The sequence below is a fragment of the Pectinophora gossypiella genome, chromosome 22 (assembly GCF_024362695.1).
Source record: "Pectinophora gossypiella chromosome 22, ilPecGoss1.1, whole genome shotgun sequence".
In the NCBI taxonomy this organism is placed as follows: domain Eukaryota; kingdom Metazoa; phylum Arthropoda; class Insecta; order Lepidoptera; family Gelechiidae; genus Pectinophora; species Pectinophora gossypiella.
In genome coordinates this window covers 9,752,236-9,779,738 of record NC_065425.1, presented here as the reverse complement: position 1 = coordinate 9,779,738, position 27,503 = coordinate 9,752,236, and the positions used below count along the sequence as shown (strand labels likewise).

The following is a 27,503-nucleotide window of genomic DNA, read 5'->3' as shown; positions in this document are numbered from 1 at the left end:
GTTATACAATTACTGAAAAATAGGTGTGGGGGTGGGTGTGTGTGTGAGTGTGTGGTTGTGTGCTAGTCATGAAAAGTCAATAAAATTTTAGTTTTTTTTTAAATTATCTTCAGTTCTGTACTTTTGCGACGGAAAATTCCACTTGATATCAACTCAGAATCATGGTCTGAATCATGTACATGAAAAGACCACCACACTAACCTTGCATACCGTTGTCATCATGTCCGTTCTGCTGCTCGTGTTCTTGTTCTTCGTTGCCATCTTCCTCGGTCTTGCGGCGCTTCCAGTTGCCGGATTCCTCAGAGTCCAGCGGCCGCTTGTTGTTACTCTCTGATGTTTGTTGCTCGGTTGACTATGGAGAGAAAAAGAGAGAGAGAGAGAGTTATTTATTTATTATGGATAACATACAGAGGAGCTCGGTGGCGCAGCGGTAAACACGCTCGGTCTGCGATTGTTGAAGTTAAGCAACTTTCGCAAAGGCCGGTCATAGGATGGATGACCACAAAAAAGTTTTCACCTCGAGCTCCTCCGTGCTTCGGAAGGCACGTTAAGCCGTTGGTCCCGGCTGCATTAGCAGGCAGTGGTTTAAGGCCCGATCTCCCTATCCATCCATAGGGAAGGCCCGTGCCCCAGCAGTGGGGACGTTAATGGACTGGCGATGATGATTCTCTTAATGCTATATCTTGTTGATTTTATGGCGAGCAATGTTATATTAACTCACCTGTTGCGCACCAGACTTCTCATTGAGCACCCTGAGGAACAGCTGGTGGTGCCGCCACGTCTTGAGGTGCACCTCGGCCGTCTCCTCGGTGTCCAGCAGCTTGCGGCACAGCTTGCACTGGATGCAGCGGAAGTCCGACAGGAACGAGCGGCCCACGCCGCGGTCCATGCTGGTGACAACACAATAACATAAACACCTAAGCAGTGGCTGCCCAAACAAAATATTCTTCTTCTTATCGTGTGGGTAGTTTTACAGCTAGTTACATAATATGTAATTTAATTTTTTGACGTTCAAAAAGCTTAGTTTAGTTTAGTTTATTTATTTCTGAACAATTTTTACATTGTGTCGAAAATTATACAAAAAAATAATAATAATAACAATATATCCGTACTTACTTAATAAAATAATATGAACGAGAACAGTAAACAAAAAATAATAATAAAAACAATTAAATAAAGTTAATAAAGTCACAAAAGCATACTATGTGAATAAAATTTATGACAAAAATTATTACCTAATTTCATTATGGCTACATGATATCAACAGCACTGATTAAAAACTACAAGAAAATACGAAAAGTAAGCGACTAAAAGTGCCTATAATTTAAAAGTTATAACAAGAAGACTTAAATCGCATGCATCGTTTATTTATCATTCAAATATTCATCAATGGTATAATAGCGCTTATTAAGCAAAAGGCATCTCAACTTGGTCGTAAATTCATTGAAGCGCTAACTTTGTAAGCCAATTTTGAAAAATAAATATATTTTTGACGATATAGTGACTAGGATTGAGAAGGGAATGTTAAGTTGGTTTGGACACGTTGAGCGGATGAAGGATAATAGAATTGCAAAAGCGGTATATAAAGCGAAAGTTGATGGTAGGGCTGGCAGAGGAAGACCGAGAAGGACTTACGATGATCAAATTGGGATGTCCTTAGAAAGGATTCAATACGATCTACTCTGAACCGGCGTGCGTGTATGAAGCGATTGATGAGTGTGGAGGAGGCAAGAGAAGTGTGTCAGGATCGAAGCAAATGGAATTCTATAGTCTCTGCTTACCCCGGTGGGAAATAGGCGTGAGTTTATGTATGTTATGTAAATATATTTTTTTTTGGTTTGTGAGGTAGAATACCAACCTCATCAACCCTGGTGCCTTCCGAAGCACGGATCATCTCACTTTCGGAAAGGGGTTTAGATTCGGTCTAACGACTTTAATGGTGCAACGTTTTTATTCTATCCTATCTTCTATGTGGGTTGTGAGGTGGATTACCGTCCTCATCAACCCTGGTGTCAGGTTTATTATTGAGCCACCAAAGGCCCCTGACACGGCTCATCTACTAACTTACATCAGTAAGTTTTAAACTGGGACCAACTGCTTAACGTTCCTTCCTTAACACGGATCATCGTACTGAGGACAAAAAAGTGATTTTTGTGGTACGTCACCAGGATTCGAACCCTGGGCTACCGGATGTTTGTTTACCTGTAGACAGGCAACTGCTCGGCAGTAATTCCGGAGAGGTCATCACCCTCGTTGTAATCGAGGATAGTTCCCTCCTTGTCTATTGTCTTCTTCTCCTCTTCCTGCTTCACTTCCACGCCCTCCTGGTCGGGGTCTTCTGTCTTCACTTTCACTTCATCACCATCCTGGAGAAAATACTTTTTTTTTAATAAGGATTTTTGTTTTTATAGCATTCACCCCTGCTAAGTTTTTTTTTCCTGGTTTAACTACGATCAGTCGACAGACTATAAGCAGTTGCGTTGACGTATGAAAGGTGGCGTGCCTGTAGCAACGACCAGCGTCGTAGCTTACCTCCATTACGCAATGTGGCTTCTTTTTAAGCGCTTTATAACATTAGTTGGATCTAAAAGCTCAGAAGCAAGAGGATTAGGATGACTGGCCACGTGGTCTAGGTGTTTCTTTTGGTAGTGCTTGATATTTCGTTGTTTCTAGTAAACCAAGGGGCATTTAAGACGGCTCGTAGTATGCCGTTTTGCACTCGTTGAAGACAGAGAACCTTTTACTAGGGTTACTATTGAGCCACCAAAGGCCCCTGACATGGCTCATGTAATGACTACTTACACATCAGTAAGTAATAACCGGGACCAGCGGCTGAACGTGCCTTCCGAAGCACGGATCATGTTACTTTTTGGACAATCAGGTGATCAGCCTGTAATGTCCTAACCAAACTAGGGATCACAAGTGATTTTTGTGATATGTCCCTACCGAACCCGGGACCTCCGGATCATGAGCCCAACGTTCTGCCACTGGACCACGGAGGCAGTTACGGTGTCACTAACAGGTATTTTACCTGTTTCTCAGCGTCTTTGTTGTCGTCCTGCTTGTCCTTGTCAGCAGGTTCGTCCCGGCGGCGGCCGCGCTGGCGCTCATCACGCAGGTAAGACTGCTCCATCGTCAGTGTGGAGATCACCATCACTGCGGAATTACATTCCATTACACCACACTCTTGTCGCTGTAGCTCCGTGCTACTTTAAGGGAAAAATAGGGCAGTGGTTTTTGTTTTTAATTATACAGGCTGTTAGTGACATCGTAACGAATACTCAGATGGATGATTCAGACCATGATTCTGAGTTGGAATTAAGTGGATTTATCCGTTGCAAAAATATAGAACTGAAAATAATTAAAAAAAAAAAACACTAAAATTCTCATGAATTTTTCGACAGGAACTTCCACTTGATATCGACTCAAAATCATGGTCTGAATCATCCCCCTCAGTATTTGTTACAGTGTCACTAACACTCATACCTACTTGTATGGCCACCTGTATGTACTTGTACGGGGTGTAAGTGACATCTTAACGAATACTGAGAGGGATGATTCAGCACATTATTCTGAATTAATATCAAGTGGAATTTTTCATCACAAAAGTATAGAATAGAAAATAATTAAAAAAAACTGGAACAAAATCATGAATTTTGCGACAGAAAATTCCACTTGATATTAACTCAGAATCATGGTTTGAATCATCCCCCTCAGTATTCGTTACGATGTCACTAACACCCTGTTTATAACTAGCGACCCGCCCCGGTTTCGCTCGGGTGCAATGCTGAGGAAAAAATTAAATTATTTACGACATCACATTAAAAACCTCAAAAATAACAGTATCTCTTCACTATTTAATGGATGTTATTATACATATATACCTTCCTCTTGAATCACTCTATCTAATAAAAAAACCGCATCAAAATCCGTTGCGTAGGTTTAAAGATTTAAGCGTACATAGGGATATAGGGACAGAAAAAGCGACTTTGTTTTATACTATGTAGTTATTAAGGAAACTATAGGTCTAAGCTAATTGCCATAATGTAACACTTTCATGTAAAGGACCGTTTGTTTCTTAATAAACATCATAATCATCAGTAACTTATAAAAAAATGAATCTCACCTTCAGGTTTCGGTTTAGCCACAACCTCCTGCTTGTCCTGCATGTTCCTCAAATGCTCAGCTGTCAACCTGGAAATAAATACCATAAAACATGTGAGACAAAAAATATCATGTCTCCTACTCTGCCACACATTTGACAAAGCAAATCAATGTATTTGCGAGAACACATTTTTTTTTTTCCAATTTCGTTCTACTTGCGATCGGTCGTTCGACCATAAGCAGGTGTTTTAAGGTGTAGATATGTGGGCGTTTACAATCCTGTGATTACATGGCCCCCGTTTCTGTCCTCTTATGTTAAAAGAATGTTCTTTCTCTTGAGTCTGCTGCTGTTGTTGCCAACATGCAGGAGTTGAGTAGCAAGTGGATTGATATGGTTCTCCAGTCTCCCTCGGTATTTGACTTTATGATTCTTTATTTCCTCCATTATGGTTGGAATTCCCAAGTACTTGTGAAGTTCTGACATTCTGGTAAACAAAGGTGCTTTGGCTATTCTTTTTAGAAAACTGTTTTCGTATCTTTGCAGTATTTCCACATTGGAGTTACTTGCAGTACCCCACAGCTCAACACCGTAGGTCCATACTGGTTTCAGAATTGTCTTATAGATAAGTAACTTGTTGTCCAAGCTAAGTCTTGAGCTTCCTTTAAGTAGCCATTCTAAGCTACGTGATTTAAGATATGTCTCCTACTCTGCCACACATTTGACAAAGCAAATCAATGTATTTGCGAGAACACATAAAATTCAAAAAGGTGGTAAAACAAACTGACACTAAACAGTGTTTCAGTGACACTAAACTATATTGAAACCTATAGGTGGAGATTTGTAATTAGCATATAGATACTAATAATTTTATTTACTATACTATTCAGCTGTTAATCATCCTAAAAGTAAAAAAAAAAAGTATTTGTAAAAAAATCTGACTCGGACGGGACTTGAACCCGCAGCTCTTGACGACGCAGCTCGGGACGAGCTTGTTAACCATTACACCACTGCGTCCTTATCCATGCGAAATTATTTCGATCTATGTATCGTCAGTAAGCCGACGCCGGCGTCATCTATCTAGAATATTGAGTACTAATATTACTTTAGACCGACAAGTCTACAGAACTTGCATGTAGATTTAAACTTATCGTAAAGAGATGACACTTTTGCTATTTTAAATTATTGTTGTTTTTATACAGGCACCCCCGCCTAGTTTGGGGACCCCTGTCCAATTTTTAATTATTATTACTTTGTATGAGCACATAATTCTAGTTGTAAGTGATTCTATGTAAACACTTTTTTTGTGCAATAAAGATAATAATTATTATTATTTTATAGTACCTACCCAGTTTATGGAAACTCACAAAAGCACTCACCTAAGCAGCTAAAAAAACAAAAATCAATCGAGAAGTTTGGCGAGTTTTTTCTTAATAGGCTAGTGTCCAACTAGTCAAATCAGTTACTTTTTACAAAACGTCAAAACACGAAATTACTTGGCATTCTATGAAAAAGCAACCTGTGACGTCATAGAAAAACGTGACAAAAAGTCGCACTTTAATACATTATACTTTACTATTTATTTTGTTTACTTTTTTACTTTATTATTATTTTATTCTTTTTATTTACTTTATAAAAAAATATAGACATGTTAAATAGAAATAAATGTTTTTTGTCAACTTTAGATCTGTCTTTACTTAGTAATAAGAATTTCATAATTTATCTTTGACCTATTTTTTTTTTTTTTGACGTGACTTATTGTAGATTTGCCGCAGATGGCATTAACTACTTGGCCGGACAAATGGGGAGCGCTGAAGGCTCTCACCCGGTACAACGTTTAAGACAACAGGCCTGAGGGTGCCCAGTTGGGCGCGAACCTCGGCTCAGGGCGTCGTCTGAGAGGAAAAATATTTGAAAGAATTAATCGACCCTAGTGGGTCGATAGCGATAAGCGCTGAATGAGGGAAATCGTCGACCACGCCGGCGGGGTCGGTATCGGGGACCTGAATGTCTTTGACCTAGGAAACTACCCAATTATATGGTAAAAGTTGGCGTGTCTCACCTGTGCTCGTCCAGCTCGATCCTGGTGGGCATCTCCTTGTGGCAGCAGGTGCAGGAGGGGTGCAGGTACTTCTTGAGTTTGCGGTGCCCCACGGTGGTGCGGTGCGCCGCCCCGTCGGCCGCGTACATGTCGCACATCGCGCAGTAGAAGTCGCGCGTCGGCTGCATGCCAGTCTTGCGGGACCGCTTCATTTCGCGGATCTGTCGGGTGCATGTGTCGTGGCCAGATCTTAATATTCAATATTCTTTATTTGCATACTATTTTTTTTTTATCTAATTTTTTCGAGGCTTGTGCCACTCTTGGTGGTTATGCCAGCCTCATAGTTTAGAGCGTTTAATGATGATCATATGATCAATTTACAAAAGAACACCATTACAGCACTACACCATGCTGTTCAGGGATTGTTATTCCTACGAGAGAGTACAGTATTTATATACAAGCCTTGCCGCTACGGACACTGGATCTGCCAAGAGGCACCCAATCTCTCCTCCATACTCCTGCATACAATGATGGTGTACAAGTTTGTAAGTTACATATGAGTTTCACATCATAGACCCTAGTGGGCACAACAAAATAGAAGTTTAAAAGAGAGAAGGAAGCTTTTCAAATAGTAACATCAGTATCATTAAGGTATTCACTAGTGCTGTAGTAACATTTATTAATTAGAAGTTCTTTTATTTTTTTAATCAAGATTTTGTCACTTTTTCCTTCATTTAATATGTTAGGCAGTTTATTATAAATTTTGATTGATATCACATATGGGCTAGAAGTAGGACCAGTCTAGATATAGGTAAGTTTAATCTTTTTCCATGACGCAATGTGTATTTTACAGGGAGATCTTAGAATTGATTATTTCATGATGTGTTCGAACATTTCATGACATGGTCATATTTAATTTCAATTTTGAAAGGGTCCAATTATTACATTACGACTCATGAATAAAGTCAAATTATTTACCTATTTTCATTTTACTTTTTATAACTAATATCCATAACCAAAACTAATGGATAATCTGAAACTATTTAATATAAGTATCTGAAACTTTTTATATAAAATGAGTGGGAATATTTATGACATAAACCTATGAATCAATCAACAGTTTACGGTTGATAAGATTTTTGTGCAAGTGTGACCGACTGCTTGGAAATACCATCAAACTATTATAATAAATCGGCCAATATTCTATTTATCAAATCAGTAGTTTTATAAAATTCAGAACAATGAGCAACTGACCTTAAACTCTTGCCTCATGGTATCAGCCGTCAGGGCATAGCTCTCAGCAGTCTTCTGCATCATAATGGCATGGGCCCGTCCACTCAGGTGGTTCTCGAACGAACGTCCGTCCCACATGCTCTTGTTGCAAATGTGACACTTCAGCAGCTGAGAGTTGATGTCATCATATCGTGTCTTCGGCCCTTCCTTCTTCTCTTCGGTGGTCTCGTCTTTCTTCTCAGATTGGTCCTTGCCATCTTGGTCTTTCTCAGCTTGTTCGCTGTGATATAACTAACTGGTTAGATTTATGCTTGTGTAAATTATAACAGTTTTTTATTACACATTGTATTGTAGGTACTAAAAAAGTAGCACATAAAAAGAAATGGTGACATAAATTAAAATAAAATTCAGCTATTCTATAAGTATGTGTAATAAAAAACCAGTTTTTATTTTTATTTTTCTGTTCAGTCTTAGTTTTTTTTTGTAATTTAAGTCAGTATTAGGATGGAATAATGAGATACATTTATTAAATTAAAAAAACTGTCTAGTGTTCAAATACATGTTTGCTTCTTTCTATCAACAAATAGTTCAGATTATTCACATGAGAGGTCATAAAATATTACTATTATTATTATTGCAGAAATGTAATTCCAACAATCTTACTTCCTAATTTGTAGTGAAGGGTTTATTGAATACTGACAAAAATGTACAAGATAACTAATTATGTTTTATAAAATTAGGGCTTGAAACTTTTTTGGTGTAAAATCCTGTTTAATCTGTTGCTAGGTCCTGAAAGAACTGCAGCGAAGCAAAAAGAAGGGTTATGTTTTTATTTGTACATTCATGTATTACGCCTGTTTCACGCGCCAATTTTATTTAGGTGACATTGAGATGGATGAATAAACGTAATGTTATCTGTACTGATTTTTTCATGTTCAAATTGTGAACACAGAAAACCAGCAAAGATAATGAACAACAAAATTCATAGCACAGACAGTTACCCTGTCGGTGGTGAAGACTTAAAACCATACTGTAACCGTAAGAGATACCTCTTCCTCACCAAAGAACGCAGCGAAAATTTCACACCTCCTTTAGAGGTGAAGATAATGCCAATTAGGCTAAACCTTTGATCTTGTGAAGTAAGATATGCACAGAGTATCTCTCCATGCATAACAAAGATAACATAAAAGTGTGGCCATAGCTGTGACCGCAGAAATACGGTGTTGCCACCGGAAGGAAGCTGTCCTTACCTCTCCTTGACAGGCTTAGCCTTAGAATCGGCATCCTTTTTCGGGGAGCTCTTGTTTTGTTGCCTTTGCCCATCATTGGGCCTGAACGGCTTACGATTGTTGTTGATGCGCTCACCAGAGCGATTGTAATTGCCCGTACGCCGGAAATTTTGATTGCCCATCTAAAGGGAATTCATCAGAATACAAAATTAGTACGAAAACAGTGGGCCATAACATTTGGGCTGCTGAAACTTAAGATTGAAGTATACTGAAACATGTGGCATTACATGGGGGTCTCTGGTGGCAGCTTGCTTTGGAAAAATGAAGAGTTTTGGTGCATGTAACTATTTACGTGCGCCAAAAGAAACTTTTTCTGTAAACATCATAAAAATGTACATGCATGACTTAGAGCAAAAAGCACTGCTTGATTGTCTTGAAAATATTTCCAAGTTACTGGGAAAGAAATGTTACATTACAAACAATGAAGGTTTGTATTATGGAAGCTAATTCAATGAGAAAAAGGGACTTGAAAACATTTATGAGTGCTTCTCTTAAATTATTTGTGTCTCATTAAATGTACTTACCCGGTTAGGACCGTAACCACGGTCAAACCGACCCATATTGGGCCCAAAGTCGCGCCTGATAGGCATGTCGAGGAGAGACGGGACAGGGTTTTGTCGCGGTTGCAGTAAGTTGATGATGTTGCTAGCGAGGGCTAGCGTAGCCTCCGTGGAGCCTCCGCCGAGAGGTAGGAGGTTAGGTAGGCCTCCGCCCGGGCCCGCGCCCTGCCAAGGCGACACTCCGCTGCGCCCGAAGGTCTTCGGCCGGTCAATGCGCCGCCCGTTATTTTGCTGGGGTCGTCGGTTCGCCATGTTATTGAAATATCGATCTGCAGAGTTCAATGAACTAAGATGAATATTACGTCGTCACTTCTATTACTTATGCCTATAAAACAATTACATGTTTATATCGCCGAACCAGTAGTATATAATTAATAACTATTTTGGTAATAATAATATAGGTAATGAATAACTAATTACAGAGTAAACCAGGACAAGAATAGATGATTGATTAGGTACCTACGTTGTACCTTTCACCGGGGGGAAAACTGACAAAGAAATAATTTAAAACATTTAAACGTATTACTTACCGCACAGGTGACCAAAACGATGAAAATAAAAATTAATGAACTAATACGTTCGTGGAAAAATAGAATAATTTCGGAAAACGGTATACACAACGTACAGCTACCCAGCGGCCAGCGACTAGTAATGTCAAACAAAACAAAATGGCCGGCCCGGCCGGTATGCGTGTATCATAGACTATTCATTCATAGACAAAAGTAATAGTGGGCGAAGTGTATGTCGGTTTCGCAACTAAAAGGTTCCTTAACGTAGTCCCCGTAGTAACGCGTCGTCGTCGCACACGGGGAAACTTCGGTTTCTTAGAAACTGTAAATAATATAGTAAATGATTGAAAACCGTAGCTCGCACACTCTTAAGATTCAGTATGTTGTTACATTAAACATAAAGATTAATAACATTTTTAATGAATAGTATTTTTATTAGGTATATTTTAAGAAAATATCGTTCATTAGTTCCATGTTTTATTGTCGAAGCGAAGCCCGCGGTGTTGATAGCGTTTAGATATTTATTTTATCTATTGAACCCTGCATGCTACAAAAACCGTAATGTTCAGTGTATATTTGAATATCGGCGTTGGTGTATAATCGAAATTCGAGTGTAAAATAAAACCGGCTTTTGCCGAAATGTCAACGAGACAATAATTTTTAGTCTGTAAATTTGAGATTCTTGAGAAAAATCTCGAATTTTTAAACTTGATTTTCTTATTTATTATAAAAAATATTCATCTTGTGATTGTGAATTGTGGTTATTCAAGTTTCAGAGAATGGATGATTGTGAAAATGAGAACGAAATTAAGCGAACTAAGGTAATTCTCTTGAACGCAAATAAAAACTTTTGAGGGTTATTTTATGTTGTTTACTTGTTTCAACAAACACATTGAAATAATAAATTCTTAATTCTTTTACCTTTGATTTTCTGTTCGTTACAACATAAAGTTAATCCTAAAATGATTTATTGATTATTTTATACATTTTTCAAAATATATTATTAATTTTGAGGCTGATTTGGTCTCATATTACACAAAAAGTACTAGAGACTAAGAAATAATTATATCTTTTAGGACCGCAGCCCGTCGCCTGCAATAAAATCGACAGCCGTGGTGAAATACACGGCGTTTCACAGCCCTGTAGGCTATGCCCGTCTGCAGTGCAACACCGATCTCAACCTGCCCCCCTCCAACTGGGGGGCAGCTATTGATTCCTATGGGTTAAAGCAGATCTTGACCAGAGGGACTGGTTTGTCTAGGTAAGGTTTTTAATTATTAGAATATACATTGCTATGGTTGTTTTAATGTACAGGCTTATCTGACTTCCCTTAGTTTACGCTTTCCCAGTATGCTGGAAGAGATTTCTACTAGAAATATGGCTATGCAGATTGTGAGAAGCTGCAGTAGTTTTAGGCGGCTGAGACATTTGTTATGGAAAAATGACGATTTAAAGTGTAACTATGACTAAATTTTATTATTACCTACTGATTAAAAATATTTCCGAATTTGAATATGAAAATAAGTACCAGGTTCTTCACGGCTACCAAAACAACCAATGTATCGAGAGTTTCGACTAATATATGCAGTAAATGCTAACTATGTGGATAGACATTGTGGATTGGCCAAAGCTCTGGATATAATTCGCGCCACACGTAGCCTGGTTACTGTGCAAGGGCTGGTTATAGTCTATTCAATAGACTATAACTATGACTAACTATGACTATCTACTGTATTGATTGTAGTTTGAACAGAGGAAAAAGAAAAAGCAATGTTTAGTTTCTCTGGCTAATTAATTTTCGTGTACAGTTTCAGAATGGCACATATGTTCCCGGACTGTGTGGGCGATGTGGACGTGATATCTGGTGCCGAATGCATCAAGAAGCTGCTTAAGTTGCCGTACCAACCTAATGGAACTGTTCGTATTTACCTATTTAATATTTGTAGTGTCAACCGTATTGTAGTGTGTGTATGTGTGTAGTGTCTTCAGTATTGCCGTAAGCACTCTAAGTTTGTTTCGAAATGTTTGTATAAAACTAATATTTGTTTTAAGGTAAGCATGATGGTGCATCGAGTTGAGAACACACTGCTTCTAGACGACTTCGATGTTTACGACTACCTCATGAAGTCGGAGTGGTCATGGTTGAAGGATTTCTTCTATGAAAACATCTTGAAGACTATGTCGGAACAGGTAAGACCAAAAAGTATACTCTTTGTTTTATTTTTAAGCTATGGCAATGGGTCGCTTAGGAATACGACCATTCTGCTGGTCTGCTCCTCTGGGATGACCTAGAAGGACGTACATTGACCATATTAGAGATGTCCTTAGAAAAAGTTCAATACGGTCTAATCTGAAGTGGTGTGCGTCTATGAAACAATTGATGAACAATTGAGAAAGAAGTGTGTCTGCTTACGCCGGCGGGAAATAGGCGAGAGTTTATGTATGTGTGTGTGTATGTAATATGAAGAATCCCTATCGTTGAACTTTTGTCTTATATGGTTATAACTGTTATAAGCTAATGATATTGAATTTATCATTATAAAGTGATACGGACTGTTGTGTGGTTTTGACATACATAAACACACACACACTGTCTCTTCTTTTTTTCCTTTGGCATCCTCTTTATATTTTACTATGTAATATGTGGATAGCTGTAATTAGTCTTACGTATTGTATACAATACAAATACACTTTATTGCACCAAAATCATTATAATCAGCCGTACGCGCCCACTGCTGGGCATAGGCCTCCCCCAAGGATCTCCACGACGATCGGTCCTGCGCTGCCCGCATCCAGCGGCTTCCCGCGACCTTCACCAGATCGTCGGTCCACCAAAATAATAAAAAGAAAGAATTACAAAAAGACTCTTAACTAAGTAAATGGCAAATGGCGGCCTTATCGCTTAAAGCGATTTCTTCCAGACAACCATAAGGTGAGGAAAAATGTAAAAAATTGGAAGACCATACATTGTACAATTAGATACAAGACTGTTGTTGTTCCAAATAAAATAAAGTGTTTTTTTATTTGTTTTTTTTTATTTATGTTTTTTTTTTGTTTTATATGGTTTTTTTTGTCTTATTTGGTGATTTTTGATACCCCAGGAGCGCATGGCATTGACCCCCTCGTCCCCCAGTTCGGTACTGCAACTGACACACAAGTTCCTGTCTCACAGCGTCACAGAACCAGCGCCCGTCAAACGTGACACTCCTGCGCAGCCCATGTGTATTGCTGGTGAGACATTGTTTATCACTGTTTAAAATGTATTGTGGCAAATGCGTGATGGACTTGCGCACTGAGGGTTTTATAACATAACAAATAATTTATTGCACACATAGGAAATACAAAACAAAAGAGAAATAGAAAGTACAATACGCTAGTCAAATCAGTTACTTTTTGCTAAATGTCATAATACGACGTCAAAGAAAATGTCACACTTATTATAATTAATAAATAAGTTAATAAATATTCATAAATAAAAAAAAAGGTTTTTATCACCTTTACATCTGTCTTCATTTAAAAATCAGAATTTCATAATTTATCTTTGACCTAGGAACTACCCAATTTCATAAAAGATTTTGCATGACTTATTGTAGGCTTGCCTCAGATGGCGTTACCTACTTGGTTGTAGTTCAATAGTCAGGAAGTTTCCCGAGAGAGGAATAGTGCCCAAAATTTAGAACCCGACAATTTTGCATAAACACCCTCAACTGCAGTTTAAACACCCGAAATAACCATTGGCATTGAAGGACACTTCCAGTATTTCTTCTGCTCATTTGTCTTCTTTAAAATAAAAAAAAACGATTTGTCCTTCCCAGGTCCTTTCCTGCCAGAACCAGAAGAGAAGGCAGAGGAACCCCCTAACGAGCATCTTTACAACCGAAACGTTCTCTGGACATTCGAAGACATCCACATGCTAATCGGAAGCGACCTACCCATATTTGGGGATAAAGATAGACCGTGCGTCAGTCTCCGCCTACGAGACACCCGAGAACCCATCAACGTCTTAACCGGAATCGATTATTGGCTCGACAATCTGATGTGCAACGTCCCAGAAGTGTTAATGTGCTACCACTTAGATGGAATAGTCCAGAAATACGAACCAATGAAGACAGAAGACTTACCGAACTTGGAAAATTCCACATTCTCTCCGAAAGTCATAAGGAATGTAGCTCAGAATATCCTGTCGTTTCTGAAGTCCAACGTCACCAAAGCCGGACATACTTATTGGCTGTTCAAAGGGCCTCATGATGATGTGGTGAAGCTATATGACTTGACATCTTTGTGTCCGGATAGTTTGGACAATCCGTTCACGACCCCAGTAGCAATGTTGCTCTACAGAGTGGCTAGGAACATGCGAATAACTAACAGATCTAAACATGTCAGGCAGTTGTTGGAACACGTCATAGAGCTGTTGAAGGTGGAGAGGTATCCCCAAATTGTGGCTTCGTCGCATTATATGCTGGCGGATTTGTATGTGCCTGCAACAACTAATCCTGCATGTCCAGATTTTAAAGGTTAGTGACAGGTAATATTTTTTGGTGATGTACGCAACCTTGTTTCATAAGGAACTGCACGTAATCTGATTCTTTACCACAAGTACACAAATTAATGTTTTTAGTTGTGTTAATATGTTTATTGTCATTACGCAGTTACTTATATGCGCAAATGTCAAATTACAATATTGCTATTTAGATGAATTGTTTCTTTGCGGCCTTGTTGACCCTCTGTCGTGCCTATTCAGATCAGGGAGAAGTAATTTTAAAAACATTTATTTTCAATGTAAAATCAGTTGCCGAAATCAGCACCCTTTCAATCGATGAAGGGTGTCCAACAAAACAAAATTTGATTTTAAACTTTTTATTATGAATTCCCAGACGAAAGCTCAGATTCGGACGAGGAAGACGTGGAATTCGCTGACACCACCTGTGAAAGTGACCACACATCAACCTATGCGAGTGACAAGGACAACAGTACATCTCAGAGCTCCCCCGACAAAGACAGCACCAGTCAAAGCCCAGAGAAAGACTCGAAGGAGGATAGTGAGAGTGACAAGGACGGAAAATGCGAAGGGGGCGCGCTAGAGAAGGATGGAAAGATTGACGATTCGGAGAAAGCTTTGGCGGTGCAGATTCAAGGGCTGGCATTGAACAATATTGGGGATCGGATCTCTACTGGGGGAGCGGTAAGTGGTACTTGTACAGTTATGTGCCGTTCCCGTAAATAAATACATAGCGGTCATACATACACATAACCCTCCTTTGCTGTGTCGCAGTCGAATAAAAAGAACTTTATTACCTAACCTTTAGGCAGATAAGATTAGAGTGGAAAGAACAATTTGAAAAGAAAGTAGCCTTTTAAGAGATTTTGGCAACATTATTGGACTTGAAAGAGTTCGTTGACTTATTAGTTTAGCGTCATCCCGTTTTTCACAGGGTCCGCTTACCTAACCTGAAGATTTGACAGGTCCGGTTTTTTACAGAAGCGACTGCCTGTCTGACCTTCCGACTCGCAAAGGGAAAATCAGCCCAATACAGGTTAGGTCACATACCTCCGAACGCATTGTTCGGGAATGTGGGTTTCCTCAAGATGTTTTCCTTCACCGCTGAGTACGTAATAATCATTTATGATCCAAACATGAATTGGTCAATCATTGGTTTAGGCATGTGCTGGATTCGAACCTGCGACCTCAAAGTGAGAGGCAAGCGTTCTACCAACTGGGCTACCAAGACTCAAATGCACTTAATTGACATTTGTCAAATGTCAAAATAATTTGACATTTGCGCATATAAAAGTAAGTGCGCAATGCAAACAAATGTCGAATAGCAATATTGGTTTTTGGAGGCACCTTAAGCCGTTGGTCCCGGTAACTACTTACAGATGTAAATAAGTAGTCGTTAGATGAGCCATGTCGGGTGCCTTTGGCGGCTCAATAATAACCCTGACACCAGGGTTGATGAGGTTGGTAATTCACCTCATAACCTACGCGATAGGAGAAAAAAAGGAATTGCTTCGATGTGGCCATTTTAACCCCCAGGAATAACAGCTGTTATTATTAAAAAAACGCACTCAAATATTACAGGACCCTAAACGCAAGTCCGGAGCAGGGAAGCCTTTAGGAGTGGAGGTACCGGATCGATGTGGACGCGCGCTGCAACACGCTCTCAAGGGGCTCCTGGCTCTACACAACGTTACTATCGATAAGTGTAAGGTGAGTTGAAGAATCGATTAGACCACTTTCCATACATTTATTTGTCAAAGAAATGTTAGTACTCAATATTCTAGGTAGATGGCGCTGGCGTCGGGTTTGATGACGATATACAGGGTGTTAGTGACATCGTAATGAATACTGAGGGGATGATTCAGACCATGATTCGGGTTAATATCAAGTGGAATTTTCTTTATGCATGGTGCTGGAGTCCAATAGGACTCCTTGTTTTTGTGGAACTTTTGTAATTCGAAAATTCACAAAGAAAAATAAAGTCGCACGGATGGGATTCTCTCTGTCAAGGTCGATTAAGGGGGGGGGGGAGGGCATGTGCCCATATATATAGGCTATTTATGTTAGGAGGGACTCCCGGACATGCATTTAAGCCCTTACAACCATCATCGTGTTCATGTGAATTTTCTACCTGTAACGGTATTAAAATCAACTAAGAATAGTTTGTCTTCAAAGGGTTGTAGCTCGATCGCCTGCACGCGATCTCTGACCTTGTTATAGAATCACGCGAACCCAAATCTTACAGGAAGAAGAGCGCGAGCGTCTGAAACAACAGATCATAATCGAGGAGCAACACCCTAAAATGGCGAACCCTTACGAACCGATCAAGATGGAGTATGAACCCATTGCAAAGAAAGGTGACCCTAAAGAGCACGTATCGCGGAGCCGCCGGCGAAAACGCGAGAGAAAAGCTACGGAACAATCTGGAAACTTCCTAATAGAAACTCTGCAAAACGTCGATAAAAACGCCATTCTAATACGCAAAGAAAATAAGAAATACCCCACGGTGCACGAACCACATAGAGACGACAACTTTGCCTGGAAATTGCACTTGAAAACTTTGCTGTATGAGAAGATTTGCCTAGCGTACGCTACATTGGCTGAACACAGTTATTCGCACGAACAGTACGGGTTTTCGCTGAAGTATATAGAGATGGCGAGTAAATGTCAGAAGTTGTTGAGCAATATGATCATTAAGAGTCGCGTGGTCGATGCCAGCTGCCTTATCGGGAGAGTTGGTAAGTGAATGTTTAATCTTCTTATCGTGGGGGTTGTGAGGTGGGATACCAGCCTCATCGACCATGGTGTCAGGGTTATTATTGAGCCGCCAAGGGCCCCTGACATGGCTCACGTAACGATAACTCACATCAGTAAGTAGTAACCGGGACCAACGGCTTAACGTGCCTTCCGAAGCACGGATCATCTTACTTTTGGACAATGAAGTGATCAGCCTGTAATGTCCTAACCAAACTAGGGATCACAAAGGGATTTTTGTGATTTGTCCCCACCGGGTTTCGAACCCGGCACCTCCGGATTGTGAGCACAACGCTCAACCACTGGACCACGGAGGCCGTTAGAAGGAGGTAAAATAACAATTAAAATTATGGATGGATATTTTCGGCAGAATGTTGAAGCAGTATATTGAGGGCAAATGTATCTTTCTCTTCTTTTATCCTGATTATACTATTAACATTATTTCATTATATTTTTTTTCTCCAGGTGACAACTATTTTCAAATCAGTAAGCACTGGCACCGGCTGGAACAGTTCCGCAAGCAGTTCTCCACCGACCACGAGGTGGACAGTCGACTGCGGCTGGAGATATACAACGACCTGACTGAGGAGTTGGACGGACATTTAAAGGGAGAAGAGTTTGATCTGGGTAAGATTTTCTCTTTTCTTCCCGGGTGCTTTCAAGGCCAGAGTGAACAGGCACCTTCTGGGCGAGCTCGCTCCATCTTAAGCCTCTTCGATGCCTTCGGGCAAGTCTGGTCAAAAAAAAAAATCATGTGACATGGTACCAAAATATGCTTATTGATCCCGACGACCCGATTACTCTAGCCATAGAGGCGGCCAATCAGCTCGCGACACCAAACAGTTCAGAACCCCGATACCGACCCCGCCGGCGTGAACGACGATTTCCCTATTCAGTGCTTATCGCTATCGAACAGTTTCTCGGAAGGAGAGATACATTTTTACGTACATACATAATGTTTTCACAAATATATTGACTTGCGACCGTGATTTATTTCTTTAAACAGCTCGCTTAATGAGTCCCGACGACGCAGATTGTGAATAGTGCTTAACGTAACTTGCACACTCCACAGACCTAAGCCTGCCATCGAGCGAGATCCAAGCGATGCTGCTGTCCTGCTCCCACTACCAGCGCGCGGCGGCGGCCACACGAGACAAACGCAGCGAGCTGCAGCGCCGCCTCGCCTCCGTCACCAACGAGCTGGCCGTGCGGTACATGAACGATGCACAACGTGAGTTGACAAAATAAACCACGCTTTTTTACAGCACCTGGTTCGATTCTCGCTCGCGCTCTCATCCGCTGAAGTTTTTTTTTTTCTTTTAAATATCTGCAATCAGTCGCAAGACTTTAATCAGATTTGGTGTGTGAATTGATTAGTTAGAAGTAAAGCAACCAATGCCACCATCTTCCATAGTACTCAGCGCCCAAGAACATCCTTCCTTTTGAGCCTCTTCACCCTGTTGCTAGCTTCCAACAGCATAGTTGCTAAGGGATTTGGATGGTTACTCAACCGTTCCTTATGCCTTTTGTTGTACTTTTCAATTTCTTCTGTGATCGTTGGCATGTCTAGGTATTGATGTACCTCTGAGTTTCGAATAAACCAGGGCGCCGCGCATATAGTCTTCAAGATATTGTTCTGAACCCTCTGCAGACTTAGTATATTGGATTTGCTGGCGGTAGACCATAGGGCCATTCCATAGAGCCAGATTGGTTTCAATATTGCAGTGTAAATCATTAGTTTATTGTTCAAAGAAAAATCCGCTGAAGTTGAGTTTGAATTCATGTTCGGATCATATATAATTGATATCACGTGGGTTCCGCGATTTGTCACCGGTTAATGGCAATAGGTTCGCCCCTTTGTTGGCGAGGATGTGCTGCTGTCAAAGGATGTTATCGGACCGAACTGAGCATAGTACCCCGCTAGCCACAAGTTGGTAGTGTGACTAGGGATCGACGATCCAACGGTGTTATGTTGGAAGTTGTATATATGCGTCTCGCTGTGTAAACTTCGATATCGCGTTTCACGACTGCTTCAAGACTGCATTATTGAATGTGGCGCCATCTGTTGCATGTGGGCGGAACTAGCTGGCCAACTAGTTGGTTCCGCCACACCCCCTATTACATGGGAATTCAACATAGCTGGCGAAGAGTGGGTGTGTTGTAAATACTATGTACCTCTGCCTACCCCTTCGGGAATACAGGCGTGATGCTAATTGCTATGTTTTTCTACATGTAACCATGTCATCCCCCTAGCATTATCCCGTTTTTCACAGGGTTGGCTTACCTAACCTGAAGATTTGACAGGTACGGATTTTTACAGAAGCGACTGCCTGTCCGACCTTCCAACTCGCGAAGGGAAAACCAGCCCAATACAGCTTAGGTCACATACTTCCGAAAATGCATTTCTGGGGATTGTGGGTTTCCTCACGAAGTTTTCCTTCACCGCTGAGCACGTGATAATCTTATAATCCAAACATGAATTCGGAAACAAATTCGACAATCATTGGTTTAGGGCTGTGCGACCTCAAAGTGAGAGGCAAGCGTTCTACCAACTGGGCTACCACGGCTCAAACAATAACCCCGAAATATTTATGGATGAAGTGATAACTTACAGCATTTCTTCCTCAGAAATCTACCTAAAATACGTGGAAGAGCCAGACCCCAAGGACCCTAAGGCGAAGCTTCTTCTGAAACAGTTCACGACGATGTCCCGTCGCTCGCTAGAGTGCTTGGACGAGGCGTCTGCTATATTCCAGCAAGTGAACGACGCGCCCAACCTGGCTCTCCTGTACTGCAACAAGGGACGATACATGCGCTTCAAGGCGCATTGCTCGCAGGGGGACTTCAAGTGAGTTTTTTTTTAATATAGCAGTAGACGCAGCAACACGTTTGATCTTCGTACTCGTAAAACCGCCGTGATGAAACCCACATTCCCGGAAATTTGCACACTCACACATTCATATTCCTACTTAACACACACACGGCGAGAAAGAGTCGCACGCTTACGGTGCTAAGCCCGCTGATCTGGGGGATTAAAAAGCCTACATTGAAGCAATTTATTCAAGAAAGCAATATTAGTATTTTACATCTGGTGACATTGCGCACTGATTTTTATATGCCCAAATGTTAAATTGCAATATTGCTTTTTAGATGAATTGTTTCAATGTGGCCTTTTTAATCGCCCTGATCTAAAATCTGGTCCAGTCGAAATATTCCCCTATTCCCAGTAGTCTTACCGAGTAGTCTTACCAGTTGAACTACTGGGAATTTCCTTCCCAATAGACTTACTGGTAGGACCACTGGGAATTTTGTACACAGTAGACTTCCTAGTAAAACAAAATTTTCAATAGCATTTAGTTGAATGTCTGGTGAAATTTCAATGTCGTTAATACATCCCGTACGGTTGAGACATCCCATCTGATTGAAATATTCCATCTGATTGATAAATTCCATCTAGTGGAAATATCCCGTCTGGTTGAAATGTCTTATCCCATTTACCTAACGTTGTATTTGGGTTAAACTTTTGATCACCATCTAAGAACTACGAGTTACTTAAGTTGAATTTACGTATGTATGTTTTAAAATCGACTTACCTTCAACAGCGCAGAGAAACGCAGCCTATACAACCAAGCGGAAGACCTTTATCTGACTGCCCTCAAGATACTCGGCCCTCGAGAGAGCTGCGGCGCCGCGTCCGTGTGGGACCTCGTGTCCTGGGAGCTGTCCTGCCACCTGTACACGCGAGCCGTGCTCATGCAGGACTGCCCCGGACACTATGTCAATGTGAGTGTTTTTGAACCAACCAACAGCTGTCTTCTCGACGTCCACGGCGGGCGAGTTTCGCCCCTGCGAGGGTCTAAAGCCCAAAATCATGTCTGGCATGGTACTAACGGCGAGTCAGCCGGGTGAGACCCTGTTGAGGGAGGCCCAGTGAGCGACTCCAGCTAGGCGGTACGTGTTTTATCAGGATAGGTAGCCGGGTGGTTACCGGCGAGCTTGAACCGAAGTTTCAGGTCAACATGAGCCGGCGGGGTCGATCCGGTGAAGTCAGTCCGGTGGGGGTAACGACCTCTGTGGTCCAATGGTTGAGCGCTGTGCTCACGATCCGGAGGTCCCAGGTGCGAATCCCAGTGGGGACAAATCAGAAAAACCACTTTGTGATCCCTAGTTTGGTTAGGACATTACAGGCTGATCACCTGATTGTCCGAAAGTAATATGATCCGTGCTTCGGAAGGCACGTTAAGCCTTTGGTACCGGTTACTACTTACTGATGTAAGTAAGTAGTCGTTACATGAGCCATGTCAGGGGCCTTTGGCGGCTCAATAGCAACCCTGACACCAAAGCTGATGGGGTTGGTAATCCACCTTACAACCCACACGACAGAAGAGGAGAAGAATCGGTAAAAGCCCGGTGTTATGTGTTTTAATTATTATAATTGTCGCGTAAACTTCAAACAATGTATAAGACTTATCTTTACAGGAGGTGTCGGAGGTGGCAGAAGCGTTCAAGCACGCGTTGAAGTACTGCCTGCTCAGCCCGGGGCCCCGACAGTACCTGTACCAGTTCCGGGCCGCGATGATATACCACCGCCTCGGGTCGCTCTACCACTCGCAGTATAGGTGAGACGGTTTTAATTATGTTTTTACTGCCAGGAACGGCGTATCACTGATCCTGTGTAAAAACTAAAATAGATCGTTTAGGAGTCAATTTCCATAAAGAGTATAAACTTCTATTTTAAGAGCCACGCTCTTGTCGGTGTAGCGTCCATGCTACGGTTTTTAGGGAAAAGTACGGCAGTGGTTTCCCTCTTGCTTTCCGCTCTGCAGTACTCTGCCTGACGCGAGTGTGATGGCGCCCAGAGTAGTCTATTTCAAAGCGGCACTAGGACTCATGTCCTCCGCCTCTGAATAGTACTGAGTTACTGCTGCCCTCTGTCAGGTTCCAGGTTACAATCCCTGTGACTTGCCCCTTCCTTCGTGCATTATCGTACCAATGGCTCCCATCTCCGCCACTGCGGTTGAGGTCTTCACCCGTATCTCTGGGCAAGGGTTCTACATTATACCTCGTAGGTCTGGGTCCCTATCCGAAATCGGAAGTAAGAGGCGCTCACCCAAGCGGCAAGGACGCGCCGAGCAGGAATTGCCCCAGTGAAGGGCAGAGAAGATGACTCTGCATGCAAGCAATATTGCTTTCTTCGATGTGGCTATTTGAACCCCCCTGATGATGTCACGCTATGTTTAATTCTGTTCGTTGTCGACAGGATAACCCTCGAAGAGGGCCCGAAGCGGCGCACGCTGCTAAACGCAACCCGCAGCAACTACTCGCTGGCGGCCAACATGTTCGCCCTGCTGGAGGACGCCGCCATGTTCCTCACGGTGCAGCTGGAACATGTCGCGGTACTCGAGACTCAGGCTAGCGGTAAGACGTTCACATAGTTCTACGCGAACTGACTCACTCATATGACTGACTCACGCACTCGTATAACTAACTCACTCACTCATATGACTGACTCACTCACTCATGTAACTGACACATTCACTCAAATAACTGACTCACTCGTTCATATAACTGACTCACTCATATTACTGACTCACTCACTCATATTACTGACTCACTCACTCATATAACTGACTCACTCGCTCATATAACTGACTCACTCATATTACTGACTCACTCACTCATATAACCGTTTAACTCATAACTGACTCACTCACTCGTGTTCCTCACAGTGCAGATGGAAAATGTCGCGGTACTCGAGACTCAGGCTAGCTGTAAGACGTTCACATAGTTCTACGTGAAATGACTCACTCATATGACTGGTTCACTCACTCATGATACTGACTCACTCACTCATCTCTACATTCAACAATCGTTTCATACACGCACGCCGGTTCAGAGTAGATCGTACTAAACCTTTTCTAAGGACATTTAGTTCATCTTGTGATGTATGTACTTCAGACTACCCCAATTGGGTTATAGTCGTGAGCTTATGTTATGATACTTCAGTAAGTTGTCATGTGTTATTGTTTCAGTGTCACCCAACCTAAAACTGAAGTCGCTCCAAACGGCGATCCAACTTCTACGCCAAAGCCAGTCCATCATGCAACTGATCAAGGAGAGAGACCCAGAAGACCAGAAAGAGGCCCCCAAACCAGAGGACCAGGACGAAAAGACCATGAAAACCGAGCACAGTCTTCTGTCACTTTACGAAAACCGGCTTCACTTCATATTGAAAAGTATCATTCAATATTGTAGATCGAAATCTAATAAGGATTACGAGAAAATGACAGATATGTATAAGAAATTGTATTGTGTTAGTTTAAGGATAAGAAAAAATGACGATGTTAGACTGTATGCAGCCAGCATATGTGACGTGTTAACTGGAATGGACGAGGTGAGTAAGGAGTTTGAATCTGTTTAGGTAACAACATAATTCTATACATAATGCGATCCAATTATTAAGCAACAAGTTTTTTATATATGCTTCTGCCATTACATTGTATTTTGGAATAATTTATACCCGAGAAATGAGAAAATAGGTAAGGCTGCGTTTCCATTGACGCGGAGCTGTGCGGAGATGAGCGGAGATGTGCAGGAATCGAGCAATCACCGTGAGGGAGAGAGTGACAGAGCGTCTTCGTTTTTCGCTCTCTCGAACGCTGTGATTGGTCAAATCCGCACATCTCCGCTCTTCTCCGCCCATCTCCGCGTCAGTCACGTTTAAACTAGACAACGCCATCTATATTGTTTTTGGTGAACGCAGCTTGGAAAGTCCTTTATTGTCTTATCGTAATTATTGCACACAACATACAAAACAAGTTATACACATATGGACGAAAGATACAGTACAATCTGGCGGCCTTATTGCTAAGCGGCAATTTCTTCCAGGCAAAATTTTAACAGAGGACTTAAAAAGCCTAAATCTATAATTTACATACATAAACTCACGCCCGTAATCCCTAATGGGGTGGGCAGACCTACAAGTAATCAAAGACAACTTGCAGCCACTGTTGATACGATGTCGTAAGCTGGATATGATAAACCTTATGGTGATAAGGGATCAGCCTATCGCCCATAACATTAGTCCATTATGTGTAATCATGTCTAATCTAAAATTAAAAAAAAATGTGTTACACGCGAATGAAATCAGCTAGTATTCATATAAATAGACAACTGGGTTAGACCAACCTTGAACTAACAATGAAACCTTAGTACCTACGTACCAAATTAATTGTTTCGACTCTTCCGATGACAGATAAGTTCTCGGAAATGTTTTGTAGATTTTCCACAGAGGCGTTCACTACTTGGCCGGGCTACCTACTTGGCTCACTCACGTCGCTAAACAATCGTTACATGAGTCATGTCAGGGGCCTTTGGCGGCTCAATAATAACCCTGACACCAGGGTTGATGAGGTTGGTAATTCACCTCACAACCCACACGATAGAAGAAGCGCCAATGTTTTTAAACCTATTTTTTTTTAATTCGTGTCACACAGATCTCGTTGTATTGATATATCATGGTTCATGTAACGTCTACTTACTTACATCAGTAAGTAGTAACCGGGACCAACGGCTTAACGTGCCTTCCGAAGCACGGATCATCTTACTTTTGGACAATCAGGTGATCAGCCTGTTATGTCCTAATCAAACTAGGGATCATAAAGTGATTTTTGTGATATATCCCCACCGTGATTCAAACCCGGGACCTCCGGATCGTGAGCCCAACGCTCAACCACTGGTCCAGTGGTCCCGGTTACTACTTACTGATGTAAGTACGTAGTCGTCACATGAGTCATGTCAGGGGCCTATGGCGGCTCAATCATAATCCTGACACCAGGGTTGATGGGGTTGGTAATCCACCTCACAACCCACACGATAGAAGTGGAGCTGTCAGGATAAATTATTTTATGTTGCTTAATTCAAAAAGATTTATTTTTATTTGCCTAACCAAGTAACAAGTTTCCTATATTGTCAGATTTAAAAGCTTAATTTGATGTTATGTAAATTGAAGTGCCTAATTTAACCAAATTACTAGCAGTGGGCGTCGTACGGCTGATGATGATGATGACTAAGTTTAAACAACATTGTAATTATGTAGGTGTGTACGAAAATGAATTAAAAAAAGACTGATACGCTGAAAGTTGTAAATATTTATTTGTAAGTTGTCGTTTTAAATAAAATGAGTTTCAGTAACATACTTTCGGCTTTTATTTACATTTTAAATATTGATTTGTCTAACAAATTGTCTTATCATTTGAAAACTTAACGGAAGTGCCTTTTGTTAAATAATCATACATACATAAGATCACGCCTATTTCCCGCTGGGGTAGGCAGAAACCACGGAGTTCCATTTCCTACGATCCTGACACCACCACCACTCATCACCACCACCTCCACCACCCACCACCAAACCACCACCACCACCACCATCACCACCACCACCACCACCACCACCACCACCACCAATCACACCACCACCACCACCACCACCAATCACACCACCACCACCACCCACCACCGGTCCACCTTCGCTTCCTTCACTCATCAAAGTCTTCATGCATGCTCGCCGGTTTAGAGTACTCCTGAATCTAACTGCATGTACAGTCATGAGCAATATAATGTACCCACTTTAGGACTCTGTCGCACTAACATATTTGATATTTAGTGAGAGTTACAGTTCAATTTGTCAAAAAAGTTAATGTGACATGGTAGCAAAGTGTATACATATTAGTGCTTGTGACCGTATGCATACCTAGTATATTCTTAGGTATTCCTAAGTATGTAGGCATACCGAGGAAATACCTAGGAAGGCTTACTTCTTAAATAATCAGCGCAATTTTTATTTAATTAAATAAAAAAAATATATCATTCCGTTTTTAATTTTATAGAAGAAAATATAAATAAAAAAAAAACATCGTACAAAACGTTTATTCATTAACAAAATTATATTCTAAATTATGTACAAAAGAATAACAATAATTCAATCTATATCACATTTCACTTGGTTCACAGTTCTAACTCCGCTAACTTTGTACTTTGGTAGTGAAAGGCTTAGGGTGTACGCACGCTTATCGACACGGTTCCGGCTTAAACCAAAAATGTTAAACTGCTCACAATTCGGCTTAAGGTCACAGCCCATTTAAACAACTGTTATTACGCAACTAATAAAACCACTCAAATTTGGCTTTTAAGTCGTGGTCTTGCGATATAGTTTAACACGTTGACAGTCCCCATACAAAATGTTTTGACTTCGTTATAAGTCCCGCTTATTACTTAAATTTTATATACGTCCTGTTAAAAACGGAAATAATTATTATATTCTAATTCTAAACACTTCACAATACCTATTGAGTTCAATAGAAAGTAAACCATATCTCTTACTATCATGAAAAAATAGAACTTTCAAAGGCCACACTCATGGCACTGAACAAGTGTGGGTCACGGACGTATGGAGCTACTCCGTCATGATCCATATTTGGATCACGACTGTCAACGTGTTAAATATTGGCAACAAAAATTAGCAGACAGCTCGGTGTCAGCAAGCTTCCCGCCACGAGACTGCTCGCGGTAGTAGAAGCAGTCGTTTTTGTTTGGCTTAAGCCGATTCCGAATCAATAGTGCCGACTTGCCAACCCCTTTATTTGGCTTGACAAAAATAAAATTAATAATCTTTTAAAATGACAATACTAAGTTTATAAAGTCCTTTATAAATGTAAATCCGTTCTTAAAATCGTGTAGATTATTTAAAAAAATATTTATACCCTGGAATTGCTTTAACTATTTTAGTCAAATATCGTTGCAGACAGTTTTAAATACCAATCTGCGATATCAATAAGGCTCTAAGGGCGAAGATTCGAATCAAAAATGGGTGGTCATCAATTAAAACTAAATTATAAATTAATTATGTTGGCAATATTGGTCTGAACTCTGAATTTTGAGCACAGAAACCTTACGGATACTGATACATTTGTGCATTCTTGTTTAGTGGCTTGCTCATTTAGTGCCTTGCCTATTTAGTGACTTGCTTATTTACTGCCCTGCCTATTTAGTGGCTTGCTCTTTAATTGTATACTTTAATATGACGTCAAATCGCTCAACATTCGATTTAATACTACTGGCTTGCTCATCACAAGCATGCTATTTTGTGGCATGGCTATCTGTACCCTATTAAACCTTTCTATCCTTACGTTTTTAAACTCAAAAAACTTCCACCAATTATAGACTTCAATCAGTATTGCCATCAGTAAATTACATTTAATATTTTCGATTCAAATCTTCACATAAAAAATAAAATTACGTATAAAATATATTAATTAATACATAGCATAAGTCTATCCTTACATATACGAACACTGCCTAAAATTCGCTGGTAAAATTCTTGTTTCTTAATTTATGCCTTTTCTGACTTCTCCTTTGCAGGCCTGCGAAAAAAGAAAAGAAATATAAAGTAAGTACTTGTAACCCCTTTTTACTTCTTATGATGATGCGGGAGGTCCCGGGTTCAAATCCTAGTTGGG

General features: G+C 40.9%; 4 protein-coding genes across 5 annotated transcripts in view; 2 read left to right on the top strand and 2 right to left on the bottom strand.

Annotated features, from left to right (window-relative positions):
- LOC126377052 (zinc finger protein on ecdysone puffs) overlaps positions 1-9,865 on the bottom strand; it is a 78,744-nt gene extending 68,879 nt beyond the window's left edge. For both annotated transcript variants that reach the window (XR_007567783.1, XM_050024678.1), the window contains exons 1-10: positions 9,756-9,865; positions 9,190-9,494; positions 8,627-8,787; positions 7,398-7,656; positions 6,165-6,364; positions 4,127-4,194; positions 3,032-3,156; positions 2,203-2,366; positions 722-890; positions 202-352 (exon numbers count right to left, since the gene is read on the bottom strand). Coding sequence is in view for 1 of the 2 variants with exons in the window: in XM_050024678.1 (XP_049880635.1) it covers positions 202-352; positions 722-890; positions 2,203-2,366; positions 3,032-3,156; positions 4,127-4,194; positions 6,165-6,364; positions 7,398-7,656; positions 8,627-8,787; positions 9,190-9,477 (1,585 nt within the window). In the remaining variant the exon portion in view is untranslated. The remainder of the gene's footprint in view (positions 1-201; positions 353-721; positions 891-2,202; positions 2,367-3,031; positions 3,157-4,126; positions 4,195-6,164; positions 6,365-7,397; positions 7,657-8,626; positions 8,788-9,189; positions 9,495-9,755) is intronic.
- LOC126377253 (uncharacterized) overlaps positions 1-27,503 on the top strand; it is a 215,036-nt gene that overhangs the window by 123,048 nt on the left and 64,485 nt on the right. The window lies entirely within an intron of this gene.
- LOC126376994 (erythroid differentiation-related factor 1) lies at positions 10,415-25,183 on the top strand. Its single transcript, XM_050024565.1, has 16 exons — positions 10,415-10,555; positions 10,811-10,995; positions 11,543-11,651; positions 11,787-11,924; positions 12,836-12,965; positions 13,550-14,248; positions 14,609-14,916; positions 15,814-15,942; positions 16,478-16,970; positions 17,452-17,613; positions 18,059-18,217; positions 19,615-19,834; positions 20,589-20,769; positions 21,466-21,605; positions 22,247-22,404; positions 23,019-25,183. Exons 1-16 carry the CDS (start codon positions 10,514-10,516, stop codon positions 23,405-23,407), a joined length of 3,642 nt encoding a protein of 1,213 aa, XP_049880522.1. The 5' UTR covers positions 10,415-10,513; the 3' UTR covers positions 23,408-25,183.
- LOC126377093 (facilitated trehalose transporter Tret1-2 homolog) overlaps positions 25,893-27,503 on the bottom strand; it is a 29,666-nt gene continuing 28,055 nt past the window's right edge. Inside the window, exon 10 of the mRNA XM_050024751.1 lies at positions 25,893-27,407. Coding sequence (XP_049880708.1) covers positions 27,377-27,407 — 31 coding nt within the window. The 3' untranslated portion in view covers positions 25,893-27,376. The remainder of the gene's footprint in view (positions 27,408-27,503) is intronic.

Coding starts and splice junctions, on each gene's coding strand:
- LOC126376994 (XM_050024565.1), top strand. CDS start 10,514: ATGGATGATTGTGAAAATGAGAACGAAATTAAGCGAACTAAG. Junction 21,606..22,246: donor CTCTACCACTCGCAGTATAG/GTGAGACGGTTT, acceptor CGTTGTCGACAG/GATAACCCTCGAAGAGGGCC. Junction 22,405..23,018: donor ACTCGAGACTCAGGCTAGCG/GTAAGACGTTCA, acceptor TTATTGTTTCAG/TGTCACCCAACCTAAAACTG.